The sequence below is a fragment of the Quercus lobata genome, chromosome 12 (genome assembly GCF_001633185.2).
Source record: "Quercus lobata isolate SW786 chromosome 12, ValleyOak3.0 Primary Assembly, whole genome shotgun sequence".
Taxonomy (NCBI): Eukaryota; Viridiplantae; Streptophyta; class Magnoliopsida; order Fagales; family Fagaceae; genus Quercus; species Quercus lobata.
In genome coordinates this window covers 38,204,369-38,223,416 of record NC_044915.1, presented here as the reverse complement: position 1 = coordinate 38,223,416, position 19,048 = coordinate 38,204,369, and the positions used below count along the sequence as shown (strand labels likewise).

The window sequence follows — 19,048 nt, the reverse complement described above, 5'->3', positions numbered from 1 at the left end:
CAGAGACACACTTGATGTGCTACCAATAAAAACTATACTAATCATAATTAAATGTCCCAATTGATCATAACATGATTGTAATTCTTTTATTTATTCATTATTTATTTGTGGGCTTTGAACTAGCCTTTTGCAAATACTTGCTTATGTTTAGAGTTTCTCATTTTTAAGAAAAATACATTTTTTCCTAATTGTGATAATTGTCTTTAACTCCTCCATTAAACCGAATGAGCTTGCTCCCTCAGCAAAAATGGGATAAAGTTAAGCTAAAAGATCTCAATTCAAGAGGAAACGAGATCTCTTTAGGATCCACTCCAGCATTTAGAAATTGGTTAATTGATAAAGATACATGAACTTGGTGCCCGTCCATTTTAAGAAGTTTCAAATTAAAAATTCATTACCAATTTGCTATTATTATCCAATTACAAACCTTACCCAAGGCGCCATTACTTAATTGATAAGCAATTAATGGACATTCTTTCCAAAAAATTACAATTTACAGATGACGATGATAGTGAATTTCAAGGAATGAGTTGTTACTCTTTTACAAATTTCCAAAATAAAAAAAGAAATGTTACTCCTAGCACACATTTATTGTCCCTTCCATATGCATGAATCGTGCTTTAAATCCTCTAGTCACAACATCCTAGAAGCCACAAATAACGTATATTGGTTATTATTATCTCAAAAAAAAAAAAAAAAAAAAAAAAACGTATTGGTTGTTCATTGTAAAAAAACCTATTTTGATTTAGCTCCCTTGATGAATGGCTTAAGAATCAAATATAAGCAACTTAACATTGTTCATGCTAATTATTAGTGGCTGTGATGTGCCAAATGCTTTATAGCTCTTTTACATTTTTTGGTGTTTTCAATAGAAATATTTAAGATTCAATTTCTTCTTCCTCGTTGTACAAAAAAACAAACACACCGAAACATAGTCGATAGTTATTTATTCTTGATCCCCATTGCACCTCAGTGAAAGCTTCGTTTATATCACCATCCTTTAACCTCTCCTCCATATCTATAAGAAATCCTATAGCTTTCTTTATCTAAGTTGATTTCCTATTTTTCTCTTGCTTTGTAAAACTAATAGAAGAAAATGAGTCACTACCCACAACAACCACCTGTGGGTACTTCCCCTCCTCAAGGTAAACATGATTGTTTTGATGTAAAATATTAGTTTTATACTTAAGGAGAGTTTGATCTGGGTAATGTTACAATGCATTGTAATGTTAGATTCTTTAAATCTTAAATTCATGTAATTTTTTTTCATAGGAGTACAACATTACGGTGTTTGGTTCATCATTATAATATTGTTCCAATTGCAATGAGCCGTTTAATAGTGATCTTATTAGTGAGTTGCAACTTATGTCACGTAGCATTGTGATTGAATTTGGTTTTTGTTTTCTTATTTTGAGTTCTTACATTACCTGTTGTATATGTGTGGTTTCATGTGAATCATATATCTAGGTTATCCGACACAAGGATACAATGCAAATGATGCTTATCCTCCACCTGGTTATCCTCAAAGCTATCCTCCTCAAATTCCTCCTCCAGTCCCACCTCAACCTCAAGTCATTTACTGTCAGTCTCCACCGCCGCCGCCACAGAAAAATTCACAGCTTGGCTTCCTGGAGGGCTGGTTAGAGTTTTTCTTTCTCTCTCCCTCTTTGATACATTTTGGGTTATAAAGCATATATAGTTAGTAATATGCGAGATAAAAAAATTAATCGTTAACATTTATAGAACTACATACATTTATACATATGGAACCAATTCATGTTTTGATATTCTTGTATGGGAAGAGTACTGACTAAAAGTTTGTCATCCTTTGTGCATCTCTGCAGTTTTGCTGGTTTGTTTTGTTGCTGCTGTCTGGAGTTCTGTTGTGGCTAAGCAAAGAATGCTTATATAACCAGAATCAGTTAAAGATTTGTAGTATTATTATTGAATCCCAAATTATATAGGCAGGATTAAAATTCATGTGATAATATAATGTTTGACCGTGCTTTTAATTTCTTGGGACTTGAAACGTGTTTTGAAATGCATTAGTTAATGTATCTTGATATTGTTTTTGTAACGTGTTTAAATTGAAAGAATTGGTGGAATGTGATTATGTGAATCAAAATAGAATGACAATGGAATCAGGGATGTCTTGTGACTCTTGTCTTCGTTTCAACATGAGGTGGGCAGGTTAAGCAAGAGGGCAAATTTTTGTCATTCCTAAACCAAAGGATTGGTGTATTGGTTGGGTTGATTTTGGGAAGGGGGTGGAGAGAATGAAGTTTTCTTCATTTTGAAAAGAAAAAAGAGAATAGAAAGTAAAGTTTGGGCTGGAGATGAGATCAACAAAACCTATCCTTTGCCCATTACCTCTTAAAGGTGTGAAAAACTTGCACAAGGTAGAACGGGTAAGGTAGATAAGCATGAGGGAGAGTTTTGTCATTCCAAAATCGAAAGATAGGTGTGTTTTTTGGGTTGATTTTGGGAAAGGGGAGTAGGAATGGGTAGTATAATAAAGTTTTCTTCGTGTTTATTTGGAAAGAGCTTATTTAGTTGAAACTAAAAACATTTTATTGAAATTACTGTAAATAAAACTAAAATAAACTAAATAGTAAAAGTTGCTTTTTTCAGCCAATGACAAACGCAACATTCGTTTTGTTGAAAGAAAAAAGAGAGTAAATAGGAGCATGGTGGTTGAGTGTTTTCCATCAAGAAGCACCAAATTTAAGGGAAAATTTGCTAAATTTCCTTCTTATTTCCTCTATCTTCTTTCCCTCTTCATTATCTAACTCTTTATCTAATCCTAGAAATTGCCATTGAAACCTCTTGAGAAGCTTCACTTTTTTTTTTCTTTTTCACCCATCACATAATAAATACAAGAGCAAATTTTAAAACAATAACAATAGAAAGGAAAATTGAGAAAACAAAAACTACTTGTCTCTATAACTACTAGACCAATTGATAATTTAAAAAAAAAAAGTATTATTAGACTAACTCAAATATTTAGGAATAAAATAGATGAGATTTGTATTGAATGACTTTTTCCTTTTTATGAACTTTGGTGCAAAGTGGACCAAAAGTAACCACGCCATAGTCTCTAGTTTCTTTCCTTAATTGGTGGACTCCTTGAAGTTGCTGCCAATGAATGTTTCAGCTTGCGATGGGATTTAATTTTGGGATTACAGAATAGTAAAATATGATTATAGTCATGAATTATATAATCAGAGAAGAAAATTTCAGTTGTGTTTGATTTCCATGAGATCCTTTAAAAGGGCAGTGCGACTGAATTAGGTTTGCTCTGCTTTATGATAGTCATGGGAACTGACAGGAATAAATTAAGCTAAAAATAGTTAGGAATAGGGAGCCTTTTCCATTCTACTTTGTATTACTTTTTTGTAATTTTTTATTATTATTTAAAAACTATTACCCTATAGCTGAATGAATACATGGCTTTATATTAAAGAAAGCCAATTATTACTACGTTTGCAAGTCATGTTATTAATAATTGATTTGAACATGTCAGCTTTGACATATGGGTACCTTAGGCAATCACCTAAGGCCCCAAATAAAAGAAAGCTCCCTCTTTTAATTAATATAGTATAATATATTTATCTATATATTTTTAATTAAGGTTTTATGCTTTTTGCGTAGGAAAAAAAATTGAGGCCCTCTTATTGGCCAATAGAATGCATTGTGTATTAAAAAGACCCCATATATGAAAACAAAGAAGATTAAGAAAGTGAAGGGGAAAAGAATCAGTCAAAAAATTCTTATCAAAATTAAAATCTAAATTAACAGTAGGTAAATTCATTAATTCATCTCTTAAAATCTGTTAAAATTTAAATTAATATTAGACAAATTCATTAATAAATCTAATGTTTATCTCTTGAAATATTTTAAAAAGGAGAGATTATAAATCTCTAAGAACAAAAGACAAAACAAGAACATTCTCTTATCTCTCCCTATCTCTCCATCTTAATTCTTGAAAAATTGAATCCCAAATTTTTTTTTTTTTTCTCATTGTTCACCTTGCTATTCTTAATCTTGATCTTTTTCCTTTTAACCTTTCTTTGCAAGTGGTGGACAGTGTGTGGGTTCACTAGGTTGCTTCAATCTTACAGGTTAAGGTAATCTCTCAAAGTCTCACTCTCTCTTTAATCTTTTTTTTTATTAATCTCCACGGTCCACACATGTTTACTATCCCTTCATCTATTTTTGAACAAAACACAACACATTTACAAATGGCTCAACAACTTTTAGGTCTTAAGGCAGAAATTTCAAGCAGAAATTTTTTATATTTAAATATTAATTGAATAATATGTATTGAATTTTTTTATTTTTCTTTTAAAATCTATTTAAAAAAATACTAATTATATAAACTACTTGACATATATAGAAAAAAAATCGGTACAAATTAGATAAGTCAACCCAATCAAAAAATAAATTACTCACTCCATTAGAGCATCCACAGCAGCTGTGGCAAAAATTATACCATTTTGCCATATTAAAGACTTACTTTATTATTTGACCACATCATTTTACAACATCCCATTGATCAGATGTTTTATCATTCAATTCTATACATTAAAATAATATATACTACTCATTAAAATAATATATTATCTCAGCCACCAACAACAAACAAATACCAATCACCAAGCAACAACATCCACCAACCACCACTGTCGCAACAACACCGACCAGCCACTACTGGCACAACCACCACTTCACCACCACACATGCCCGGCAAGGTAGCAACCACCACCACCACCACCACCACCACCCCACCATCACACACCCAGCAAGGCAGAAACCACCAAAAAAAAAAAAAAAACCCATAACCAGAGAGAGGCAGAGTGGCTGGAGCGTAGCTGAGCGTGAGATCGATGGCGGCCTCGGGGTGAGATCGGTGAGATCAAGCGTGGCTGAGCGTGGCTGAGATCGAGCGTAGCTGGAGCGTGGGTGAGATCGAGTGGCTGGAGCGAGATCGAGCGTGGCGGAGCGCGCAGTAGTCGTTGGAGCTACGCCGTCGTCGCTGACGGTAAATATCCCGGACTGGTCGAAGAGAGAGGGAACCGGTATCGGTACAAGGAGAAGAGAGAGGGAACCGGAGAGTGAGAGAGGAGAAAAGAAAAAATGAAGAAGAGAGAGGGAACTGGAGAATGAGAGAGGAGAAAAGAAAAAAAAAATGAAGAGAGAGGAGATAGAAAAGGAAATATAAAATAATAAAACTTTTACAACATTTGTCCGTACCGTTGCAAATTTGCAACGGTACTGTAGTCATGTTGTATAATTTTTGAGATTCGGCACATCTCAAAAAACTTCATTTTTGTGTTTGGTGTGGTAAATGTGCCAAATATTTGACATTTAACACATTTAGAGCATTCACATCAGCTCTTGCATAATTGTGTATAAATGTGTAAAATACACATTTTGACCGTTTTTACACATTTTGAAGCAAAAAACACACTACATCAGTCTATCTAAAATCATGCATAATCATCTAAAATTTTCAACGAGCTACAGTACCCGTGTAAATTTACACGGGCACTGTAGCATGTGTATTTAGTTTTTTATTAATTTCCGTTCGCACCAATTTTTCTCTCTCTTCTCCGTGCACAATGACCTCAACGGAAAAACAAACAAACCCAAACGGAAAAAAAAAAAAAAAAAAAAAAAAAAAAAAAAAAAACCCCAAACAGAAAAACAAACAAACCCAAACGGAAAAACAAAAAAGAGACAGATCGGTGCTTATCGGAACGATCGGAGCTCGTGGGTCTCGCTTGGTCGGAGCTTGTGGGTATGGGTCTTGATCAGAGCTCGGAGCTATGGATCGGTGCTGCTGTGGATCGATGCTTGTGATCGGAGCTGTGGATCGGTGATCGGAGCTGTGATGATGTGGATTGGTTTGTGACCGAGAGGGAGAGAGATGAGACAGAGAGATAGACTGAGAGGGAGAGACCGGGTATGGAGAGATAGAAGAGAGAGAGAGAAATCAGAAAATATGATGGAGAGGGAGAGAGAGCGCGTATTAAAACGAGTGAGGTGAGAGAAATAATAAAATAATTAAGTAAATTGATTATTTAAATAAGAGGGGTGATAGAATAGATAAATTGATGTGGGTGTTTTGTAAAAGTGATAGTATAAAATAGAAAAATTAGGTTTTTGATGTAAAATAGATGAAATCTTTTAAACGAACTGATGTGAATGCTCTTACCACACCTACTGTGGGTGAGAACTAACAATTAACAATGATATAAAAATAAATAAATAAATAAATAACAAATTGGTTATCAACTCACGTGATTGCTATGATTCTCACCAAAAAAAAAAAAAAAAAAAGACTCACGTGATAGCTACAGACCTATTGACTTCCAGTTATTGACTATTGTAAACATGTGTCAGTGTGTCTTGTTCAAATATCAAAATAGATGAAGGGTTAATAAATGTGTGTAGACTAACTTGTTTTGTATCCAAAAAAAAAAAAAAAAAAAAAAATGTGTAGAGATTTTTTTAAAAAAAAAAAAAAAAAAAATTAAAAGAGATAAATATAAAAAGCCTGGAAAGTACTGAAACGTAGACAAAACTGTTGCATTTCTAAAAAAAGATGGAAGAGAGAGTGAGACTTTGAGAGGTTAACTTAACTTGTAAGATTGAAACAATCCAGTGAACCCACACACCATTCACCACAAGATGAAGAATACTAAGGTGAGTAATGAGAAAAAAAATTGGAATTTAATTTCTTCAAGAATTAGGAGAGAGAGAGGGTTTTTTTTTTTTTTTGGGTTTTGCATATTTCAATATATAAACATGAGATTTATTAATAAAAAATTTGCTTACTATTAATTTAGATTTTAATTTTGTTAGGGGGGATTCTCAAAAAAAAAAAAAAAAATTGTTAGGGTTATTTTTACTCATTTTTTTTCTCTTCACCTTCTAAATCTTTTGTGTTTTGGCATATGAGATTTTTTTGATACACAACTCATATATTATATTATATTAGTTAAAAGAGGTAACTTTTTTTTTTGGGACCCTTATAGGCGATTGCCTAAGTTGCCTACATGCCGGAGCCAACTCTGTTAACATCATTGTCTATAAGTATGTAGATATCACATAGATAGATAATCCATTTATTACAAATTTTTTTACATCATTGTTAATTGTTAGTACTTTGTTATGGAGCGAGTAATTTATTTTTTTGATTGGGTGGACTTATCTAATTCGTACCAATTATATATATATATATTTCAAATAATTTATTTAATCGGTATTTTTTAAAACAAAAATAAATTAATTAATATTTAAATATAAAAATAGCCCACTTAAAATTTTAACGCCAAAAGTTGTTGAGCTGCCTTGGATTTGAACCCCCATTATTTGAATTGTATGGTGAGACTTCTAACTGTTTGTTAACATGGAAGTCTGCAATTTGCATGCACTGCTATACTCGTGTGAAATGTGAATTGCATGTTGCCCAAACACTGGGACTATCTATAAATAAAGCACTGGCTTGTACAATCAATAAAGCAAATTAGCCAATTCTTTCTAGCTTGCTGATATACATTCTCTACTAGTTTCCTCGATCTCTTAGATTGAGTAAACAGTTGTTAGTGTAAGTGATTGGAGGCAACCAAATGGATTGGCATTGTTCTCTGCATTTCATTTGGTTTCCTCCAATATCTCATGTCCAACATTAGATTCATATGTATCAATCTCCCAGGCCTAACTGAAGGAATGAAAAAATATATTGATATTGTCAAAGTCGTATCTGAGGATTGGAGGAAATTAAATAGATTGTCATCATTTGGGGCATTCTATTTCATTTCCTCCAATATCTTATATCTGTCATTACATACAAATATACATCTATTCTAAAATCTAAAGGAATGAGTAAATCAAGATTAAATTTTGTGTGTTTGTGTATGTGTGCGTGTATATATTTGATAATTTGACAATTATAAGCACAGGGCGAATGATTAAAATCTTGGTTCTCAAGTATAAGGGGTAATGTTATTGTGCTATTGCTCTTGGCAATTACATTGCATATTTAATCTCAACCCTTGATTTTCGTTTTAAAATCATTCTATACTTTAAAATGTTTCAAAAATGTCATATTATTAATGGATAGAAAATATTGACGTAGTAAATAAAATTCATGAAACCGAGATTTCTTTAATGGCGTGATGCTTATGAAATGACATGAACATTTTGAAGTATAATGATGCTTTTAAAGCAAAGATTAAAACCAAATATGCAATTTAACCGCAAAAGCAATAATATGAATTTCAATGTCACATTTGAGAATTGATGTATAAAAACATTCGCTTTCAAGGGAAAAAGCTATAAATTCTAGTTTGTAGTTCTGATTATATTGATTCGTTCCATAAGTTTATTTCTCGTTAGTGAAAAAGTTTATTTTTTATTTTTATTATTAAATAGGAGGAAAAAAGCTTTCTCGTTAGTGAGAAAGTTAAAAGACAAAAAAAAAAAAAAAAAGTAATTAAAAAAAATGAATAAAGAACCAAATCATTCTTTCAATTTTCAAAAATCCAATCAATTTCATTCAAATCTCAATAAATAAAGAACTTGTTAAAAGTTTATTATGGAACTAAAAAAAAATCATTATAAAAATGTAAAAAATTTCAGAATCAAGTCAATTTTTGAAAACTTGAGAGACCAATCATACTCATTTGAAACTTGAGGGACTAATTGTGCACACATGGTAAACTCCAGGGACTAATAGTGTAGCTTCGCCAAAATGAAATCCTCCATGTGAATATCTAAATTAGAAAGAAAAAAATTGTATTTTTCTCTAAAATATACTATTTAAAAAAACTGTACCTAAAAAGAAAGATTTTTTAAAAATTGTATTTTTTTATTATAAATAAGTTAGATATAATTCCAATTTATGATGTTTGCACAATTTTAAACCATCCACCATAATGACCACGGTTCACAAATCGGTCCCTTAGTTGCCTAGGTTCTCCCACACTTGTTAAAGACTTAAAGTTTCTTTTGTACCATATAAACACTCTCTCGTGGGATCCTAAATCCTTTAGCCACAACATACCTTTAAACAATCGGCCTCCTAAAATGTTTTAACTGCTTTTCACAAGGTTTCAACAAATTTTATTTATTTGGGTACATTTGTGTTCAAGCTTATTTTTGGGTCATATTGCACTGTGTTTCATGACCCAGCCCCCAAAAAGACAGGAACGCAACCCTATGGGCTACAAAACACATGGACAAACAAAAGGTCCATAAACCTAAAGCATTTTTGGAAGATACAAGCCCATTAATTGGGCCACCAATGCTTAATAAAATTAGACGTCAAATGGCTTTGTTAAGGTCTAATCAATGACCCAAGTCCATGGCAAAATTTAAATTCCAAACCAATGGAGTAACGTTCTGAGGGGATGGGGTGTAAATCAAATTGAACACCACTTCGATTTAATTAGGAGAGTGAAATATTTTGAAACAGATCAATATTAACATATCCTTTTGAGATTTTATTTTATTATATATATATATATATATATATATATTTGAGAATCATATACCCTTTAGAGATTATTATTATGAAATATTTTGGAACAGATGAATATTAATATATCCTTTCGAGATTATTATTATTATTATAAGCTACATGAAGGGCACAAAACTAAAAAACAAAACAATTACCCAATCACCAGAACCGTATATTCAATCCAATTAAAGAGATCACTCCATTCCTCAAGAACCCAATCAAATCAATCATATTCAAATTCACAATTTTTTTTTTTTTTTTTTGAACGAAGGGTAGAAAGTTTATTGAATCAAACCACAATAATACAAGTAAGGCCAACGCTGCAAATGGTTACTAACCACAAGCACAGTCGTATCCCCTATGGGAGTTCATAAGGGAAGGGAATAGAATGAAATTGAATAATCATAAGAGAATGGAATGATCATAACAGAATGGAAATGAATGAAATAGAATGAAATGTATTTAAGTAAGGGATATTAATGGAAAAGAATGAAATGGAATGGAATTAAGTAACTTTGATTGAATGTTTTAAAATAAAGGAATTGAAAGGAATGAAAATGAATAGAATGTAAGTAATCTTGTTTGTGAGCAACATGGAGGGAATGAAATGTAATCATTTTATGACAATATTACTATTAGACCCTTATTTTAAAATAAAGAGTTGAATATATAGGGATATTTTGGGAGTTTTAGCAAAAAAATTATTAAATCTAATTTCATTCATTCCCATTCATCTCAATTTCGGGGGGAATGAAAATGTGAGATTTTAAAGGAATAGAGAGGAATGAGTGTTCCCTCCTACCCATTCCATTCTCTCTCACTTAAATTCCCAAACAAAGGAATGAACTTTCCATTCCTTTTATTAAAACTCTCAAATAAGGGAATGAAAAAAATTCTAAAATGATTCTTTTCATTTATTTCTATTCCATTTCATTCTCTCCTCCCAAACAAAGCCTTAAACTCTATATCAGTTCACAACCTGTTGTGCTACCATACATGTTTGGTATTCTATTAGCAAACTAGTTGCTCGTTCCATGATAATCCTTGGCTGAAGCTGCACATGGTCGAAGTAAAATTTATTTCTTGCATTCCAAATGCTCCAACAAATAATACACAAAATTTCTACCCACCAACAAATAATCCAATCAATGAATATAGGAAAAGCATAAAAGTTGCACTAAAGTTCATAGTTCATACAGGCTCTCATTTAGCATACAGAATTCTAACCAAATGCAAGAAATTTGGAATTAAACAGTTAACAAAATTATCGTTAAACTTATGATGTTCACGAGTGGACTTAAATTAATAAAATTAAACACAAAATAAAAGGCACAAACTAAACTAAAAGGTATTTGGGGAAAATATGCACGGTGGATTTGGAGAAATGTTAAATGTCACAAACTAAATTAGCATATGGGGAAAAATGTCACAAACTAAAAAGCACAACCATTCCATGAAAACGATTATGAATTCATATCAATTAGCATTGAAATTTCAAAATTCTCACCTATGGTATGGATTTAAAGAATGATTGTGGGTTGTTCCTACATGGAAATTAAATGAAGATTTGAAAAAACAAAAAATTGAAAATAAGGATTGGAGAGAGAGAGAGAGAGAGAGAGAGAGAGATGACAACGCGATTGAATTTTTAATTATTGACAAAGATTTTGATGGAGCATTGATTAGCAATGTTGAAGATTTTGACAGGGCGTTGATTCGCAATATTGGTGTGAGAAGGAAAGATTGCATATTTATATCATTATTAGAAAGTATTATCATACTTATTTTGAGTTAAAAGCTAATAGACTTTAATTTTACAAGGGCCATGATAAAGTCAAAGAAGGCCAACCCGATTAAATTCAAATCCAATTGGAGCAAGAAATCAAAGGAAATTTACACATAGTCCAAGTCTAAATCGGATTAGGATTCCAGCTTGCGCACAACGAGATTGAATTGGTTTTTAATTATTGACAAAGATTTTGATGGAGCATTGATTAGCAATGTTGAAGATTCTGATGGGGCGTTGATTCGCAATAATGGTGTGAGAAGGAAAGATATTTCAAGTGGGAGGATAGCAACAACATGAGAGAGAGAGAGAGAGAGGAATTTTTTTTTTTTTTTTTTTGAGAGAGAGAGGAATTTGTGTGTATCAAAACATACGCTAAATTGTTTGGTATACTTAAAATATGAGATACTTTGTATTGGATCCCATACTGGTACAAGTATAGTATGGTACAAATAATTTGATTTTCACCCTATAAAGATCCCATCTCTTTAGACCAAAGAAAAAAATGACTTAATCCAAAAACTTCCGTCTGCAATGACCAGTTAATTACTTTGCCAATCAGCCAAATCAACATTTTCAGCATATTCTAATATTTTCTAAAAGTTATTACGTTGTGATGAAAATATAATTGAATTCGATAAGTGACATTGTTTTATTTCTTGTCCTTTAATAAAAGATGGCAATGATGGGAATTTAATAAAAGATCCCTTCTATTAAAACAAGACCTGGGTTACGTCTTTCTCACAAAAAAAAAAGAAAAAAAAAAAAAGACTTGGGTTCCGAGTTAGGACAAATTTCTTAGAGTGTGTTTGGATATTGTTTATTTTGCTAAAATTGAAAAATTATTGCTGAAAGTACTATAGATAAAGGTAAAAGTTAGTTAAAATAGTACAGTTGGACCATGAATAGTGCCAAAAAGTGTAGTAGGGCCCATGAATAGTAGCAAAAATAAGCTGAATAGTGAAATAATTTTCATTTTTCATCCTAACCCAAATGCACACTAGCAATAATTTTTCAGTTTCAACAAAATAAATGGTATCCAAACATACTCTAAATATATTATAAAAAATACTTTTCACCTTTATGAAACAATTCCATGACATGGCAAGGATTCACCCATACGTTTTGGGCTAATGCTTTTGATTTTTTATGCCCTTACTCTGTTATTGTCCTGCTTTGTACTCAGTTTTGGCGATTTAGCTGCCTTTTTTGAATGAAATACGCATGTTGCAATATATATATCTATGTATATATATATGTAAGGACACAATTCTCTGGTGGCCCAATAAGGATGTTGGGCTCGCGCATGAAAGATCCCTCACAATATGATTTGTAGAGAGTGGGCTTGAAAAGCTAGCCGTTGGTCATGGGGCGATGTTCCGGGCTCGATTTTAGAGGGATTCCAGTAAAAGAAAAGAGTTGGGTTTGACCATTTAAGCCGTGAAGTGTAGCGTCCATTGTGATTGGGCTCCTCGGACTTGGTCCGAGGACCATTAAGGTCTTCCCAGGTTACCCGACGGCGGGTCCTTTTATGGTCTGCACATGTTATTAGGGTGTTTCCCCCTATGGAGTCTTCCTTTTTTGGAGATCGCCCCGTGACCAACGGCTAGCTTTTCAAGCCCACTCTCTACAAATCATATTGTGAGGGATCTTTCATGCGCGAGCCCAACATCCTTATTGGGCCGCCAGAAAATTGTGTCCTTACAATATATATATATATATATCATTCATATTATTTTGGTGGGATTATTTTTTTTAGAGAGTTTCAACCTATGACGTTTACTACTGATGATAATTTTTTATCATCAGACCAAAACACCAATCGGAATTTGGTGTGAGCAGAGATTAAATCCAAATCTTTTATTCAATTATCAAAGATTTTACCAGTTGAACTAATTGGAACCCACTAGTGGGATTATTTTTAATTGCATATTTACGATGTAAATATAAACGCGGTGATCAATTGGACTTTTGATTAATTAATGTTTTTTTTTTTTCTTTTATTGACTCCTACTTGTTTTATTAATTTTAATACATAGGGATAAATGTATTGTTACATATGAATAGTACTTAAGTACTGTACCTAAATTTTGCCCTAATAAAATAAAATTTGACCTCTATCTCTATGTATTAAAATTATGCCCTTGCAAGAAGAGCAGTTTCATCTGCTAACACTGATATTTAGGTGGAAGAGCTACCTAATGATTTGGATAATGTATTCCAATTGAATTTGATTCATTAATAAAACTATGCTTATCTTTCTCTATTAAAAAAAAAAAATTCGATCTAAGAATATGAGAATGGGATCATTGACTCTTTTTTTGGGTAGTATTTTAGGACGTAACTTCAACCTAACTTTAATTTTATACCATGTACCACAAATTGTATGATTAATTAAGTAAAACATATGCAATTGACCTAACTTTGATATCTTATACTCTTTGCTTTATGAGGTGAACATCTTAGTCTCACAACTTATTGATTTATTGAGAAGGTTTCTCTTACAAGTTACAACTACTCTATGGAGCGAGACCCATGTAGTACACGTGGTATTACCCATTTTTCTCACGTGACGTGGAGTCAATGAGCCCATCCCAATGACCCCTTTTTTCATTCAGCAAAAAAAAAAAAAAAAAAAAAAAAAAAAAAAAAAAAAAAAAAAAACTAGGGTGCGGAATTTTAAGATATTTACTACTAACTTACTTATAATAAAAAAATTGTATATCATGGAACAATCATTTGATTCATTTCACTCAAAAAGGGGCTTAATTATTATTGAAAAATGAAAAGAAAGTAGCACTGATGACATCATGCGTCTCAATCATCATCACTTAATTTTTTTATTATGTGCTTTTGTTAGGTCAATCATCATCACTTTTATTATGTACTTTTGTCTCAATCATTTATACAATTGTTAGATTGCATTATTATTGATCTTTGATCACCTTAAAATTTTGCAAATATGAAGTATATATAAAGATAAATCCAATAGTCTATTTGTCAAAATTCACATTCAATTAAAAAATATTAATTGATGTAACATTGTTATACCAAGTATTACTTGAACTCAACGCACGAGTCTCTTTCACATTGAAACTTGTGGGTCACTTATTAGAGTGTGCCAACATGCAGACATTTTAATACCAATCCTTTGTTTGTACCTTTAATTTATGTTTGGTCTTGGAAAAGTTAACAATGATTTGAGCATCAAACATTAACATACGTGCTTTCTGATTAGGCACTTTACATTTTGACTTTCTGATCTATGTTTTGATATTCTCGTTAAGAGCTAGTGACTAAAAGTTTGTCATCATTTTCATCTTTGCAGTGTGGCCGGTTTGCTTTGCTGGTGCTGTCGCTGTTTGCCGATATGGCCTTGCTTCTAAACGAAGAACGATTTATATGAACACTGAACAGATATAGAGGGTGGTATTTGTGGTATGCCGTATGCATCCAAAATTAAAGTAATGTGAACATCTTGCTTTTTTTTCTTTGTTGCTATTCATCCTAAGAAAATGTTGGACCAAGCTTTTCTTGAGCATGGAACATATTTTTGAAAATGTTTTAGTGAATGCCTCTTGATAATGTTTTAAATTTCAATACTACATAGGAATATGATTGACTGAAAGAAGCAGTGGAAATTGAGAAGTAGGAAGTGAATCAAAGAAAAGTTACATAGATTAAATAAGAGGTGTATCACAATATTGCTTGCGTTGTTGGTAGGGCTCTAAGTGACCCACAATGTCTCAATGAGAGAGGGAGTTCCAATGTCTCCCTTGAGTTCATAAATCTCTTTTATGCAATTTGATTTGTAGCTTTAGTGCTAAATTTTCCGAGATTTTTTTTTGAGAAACAAATTTTCCAAGGTTGAATGTCGATAAAGTGATGGATTTTTTTCCAAATTATCCATTTATTTTTACCTTTAGTCAAACCAGTGAGTCGATTTAATGGAAATTTGAACATCTAAAACATTACTTAACAATATTTTAGAATTAGGAAGCATTTTATACTAAATTAAACAATATTTTATTAGAAAAAAGAAGAAGAAGATATTTTTGCTTTTATTATGAAAATTCTAATTTTTGTGTAAGGAAATTAGTCAGAGAGAGAGAGAGAGAGAGAGAATTTTAATAAATAATCATAATGAATTAGAGTTCTTAAGGTAGAAATCTAAATCCTTTATCCTTCACAAATTCTAATAGATTTAGAAATGTTTAACCAAATCCATCTCACACCCATATAAGTATATACTAGTAGACTCTTTACTTTAACATTCTCAAAAAAGACTCTTTACTTTAACAACATTAACCCACCTTTGAAATTCGTGGGAATAATATTTCTCTAAACAATTACCATCCCGATTTATTTCTTTTCTTAGGCTGATGGGAAATTCCATGACGTCATCCAATGCGTGAATGTGACAATTTGCCATAAAATCTAGAAATCAGATTGTGTTGCATTACTTATAACCTTTTTTTTTAGTGGATAGTGGAACAATAGAAGATGAAGAGGTAAGGTTTAAAGCTAAACTACACAAAAAATGCCATTGCTTTTTTTTTTTTATAAGAAACAAACTAACCCTTAAACACACACACTTAATTACACTTTCTTACCAAATTCAAACACATTAAAAAATGTCATTACTTAGTACTAAATATTCAAACGATCTACAAAACAAAAAAAGGATTTGGTTTAGGTCCAGTTCATTGGACCCGATTAGATAGTGATATATATTTAAAAGTAAATACATGTCATCATCTCAACGAATTCAGTTCTACTAAATATTAGACGTAAGCCTAACCCACGAAAGAAAACCACCTGCACATATAATTAGAGGTTAGAGCATTGTAGGTGGGTTTCCTCTATTTTGTTCTTTATTAATAAAGTACCACATACGAATTGGACTACAAGATGGGCCTTAGCTCCGCCAATAGATTGAGCACATCTTAATTACATCCAATTGGGTAGCAACTAACTACTAGTCCAACTCCTGTCATCGTAACTTTCACCTGAGGCGAGCTACACAAATGGTTGTAGAATAGTACGTGATAGACTCTCACTTTCATATGGATCAAATATTTATTTTTGAGGAATTTTAGAATTACAAATTATTTCACAATTTTTTCTCACAATTTTGACGTAATAGATTGTAAATGGTTAATCATCACTTTTTCTTGGATTTATAATTTTTTTTTCACTAATCACACTATGTCATATCATAATTGTGGCAAGAAGTTGTGAAAAATTGTAGTCCTAGACTTTTCGTTTATTTTTTATTACTTATAACATTCGTATAAATTCGTGCAAAAATTTATATTTATTTTAGTATAAGATTTTACCTTTTCTATTATAAAGTTTACACAACCCCTTCTCAAAAACTTCTGTATTAGATTATCTTTTTTATTTAAATAATCATTTTTATATTATAAAGAATCTATATATATACCGATTACTGTAGCAGTCACATATTTTTATACAATTTTGGACAACTTTGAGTTAAATTAGCTAAAATATAATTCTTATTATATTATACCAGCATAGACATCTAAGATAAGTTTGACAAAATATGCGTAAAAGCGTGATACGAATTAAAGGAGCTACACACTCATTCATTGTTGCTTCTTTAATCTTGACCTGACCCAAACCTGAACGATGAGGCGGCAATCAACCAAAGCACCGCTACGGCGCTAATAAGGAAAAAGAGGCACGCATTTCATGAAGTGTAAATCATTAAAAGACTATATTCGTTGTATCCAAAAAAAAGACTATATACGTTTTCGAAACCTCAAAGCACCAATAATAATCTTAGGCATATAGAGGCTACGTGTACCCATTCCCCTTTATTTTTTTTTTTGTGCATGTGTTTAGTTTAACACTCCCCAAGGGCTCACCCTCCAATCAGATTCTTCCTCATCCGTTGCATGCAATAGGAATACAAGTAGCTGACACGTGGAGAACCACCAAATGTAACCGATCCATAGAGAGGAAGAGGTTTTTATTATTATGACTTTTTATATCGTAATTCACTCAGAAAAGTAAAACACAAAAAACAACCAAAACAATTTTGATAGGTGTATCCACGCATGTCGGTCAATTCACACGCGTTCTAAACAGAGAGCATTAGGCATTTAAGTTTTATAGGGCGCCACCAAGGTTAGTAGCCAGGAGCTTGATTGGCGTGAGAGACTGAAGGCACAGTTGTCAAAACAAATCGTACATCTATTTTTACTTATGTGTAAGCATGCATGGTCATGGACCCACTCACCTTCCTCAATTCCCACATGTCCTTTTCTGGAACTCTCTCAAACACGTACCCACAGTTCAACTCCAAGTGTCACTCTCTCCTCTCTCTTTGCTTCATGTTGCCCAGCTCTCATTGGTCAATTCTCACCATTGAAATCTCACACCCATCTTCTTTTCAAATACAAAATACTAGTAGAAGTACTGGTACCCACAAAGCCAAAGCACAAACAAACCACCTCTCACAGTAGCTCTTAGCAATTCCTTTACACAAAACTCTCAGGATGATCAAGACTCTGAATCCCTACACCACCACAGCAAAAACTGCTGAGATTATGTCTAGGTACAGGCCTATAGCTCCAAAGCCTGAGTCAGCCACAGATCCAAGCAATGAGTGTCCCTCCATGTCTCAGAAGATCAGGCAATCTCCTTACCTTAGGAACCTCTGGCCACAATTGCAAGCCAGGCCCACCAGAACGAGAAAGAGAGGTAGGTCTGCTATAACACCACCCTCCTTTAAAAGACCAAGAACCCATGTCTTTGGGTTTTCTTCTCCTTGTCATTTGACATCATCCACTGCCAAGAATCTATCTTTGCAGGGTTTTGCTCATGGTCATGGGCTCCCTCAGTTTCCTATTCCAAACCTACCAGCAATTAGCAACAGCTTGGAAGTACAGCCAACCACAACTCCTAGTTTAGTGACACTTCCTCTTCTTTCATGTCCTAATTCTGTCCCCAACCAAACAGGGGCACCAGAGCTTGAGTTAATGGAACCTTGTGGTGAGAAAAAGGTTATAGATTTAAACACTGTAGCTGAAATTCCAGAGGAAAAGGATCTCTTGCAGCAACTGCAAGGACCCATCAGCAGCAATGTAATTACACCTCAGCCAATTCGACCAGTTGGCTCTAGCATAAGCGTTGGCAGCATTAGTGAAGACCCAAGTTTTATCTCAGCTGTTCAAGTTCCTAAGAAACCAGAAGAGGTAGAGGAAGAGGTCGAGTCCGAGGCCTTACCGGCAGTGATATCAGACTCAAACAACAAGGTGAGGATGGCAAATTCGGCTTACAAGGAGATGGTGGGCCAACCAGAATGTTCCTGGCTTGATTCTATGGTGACCAGTGATGGAAAATTGGGAGGCAGCTCAAGCAAGAGGATCAATGGGGAGGTGATGCTTCATCTTTCTGATTCAAGGTTGCCAATTTCGTCAAATGGTTTTTCATGTTGGGTGAGGATAGAGTGGGGAAGTGGGGAGAAGAAAAGCTCAATCAATGCTTTCTGTGATGTGATTAGATTATCCTGTGAATCCAAGGATTATCTATTCACATGGAGGTTCCACACCCATAGCAGAGAGGCTTCTCAGCCCAGTTGTAATGTGTAAATATTGTACTACACAAGCATAATTACCACTAAATGCAACTTATCTACTACTGTGCAAATTAAATATCCAAGAGAAATATAGTTTTATAACAGCTTTTTTATCAACTCAGATTGAACT

General features: G+C 32.9%; 1 protein-coding gene across 1 annotated transcript; it reads left to right on the top strand.

The window, feature by feature from the left end:
* Nucleotides 1–17,692: 17,692 nt before the first annotated feature.
* LOC115970856 lies at nt 17,693–19,035 on the top strand. Its single transcript, XM_031090474.1, has one exon. It carries the CDS (start codon nt 17,837–17,839, stop codon nt 18,929–18,931), a length of 1,095 nt encoding a protein of 364 aa, XP_030946334.1. The 5' UTR covers nt 17,693–17,836; the 3' UTR covers nt 18,932–19,035.
* Nucleotides 19,036–19,048: the final 13 nt, after the last annotated feature.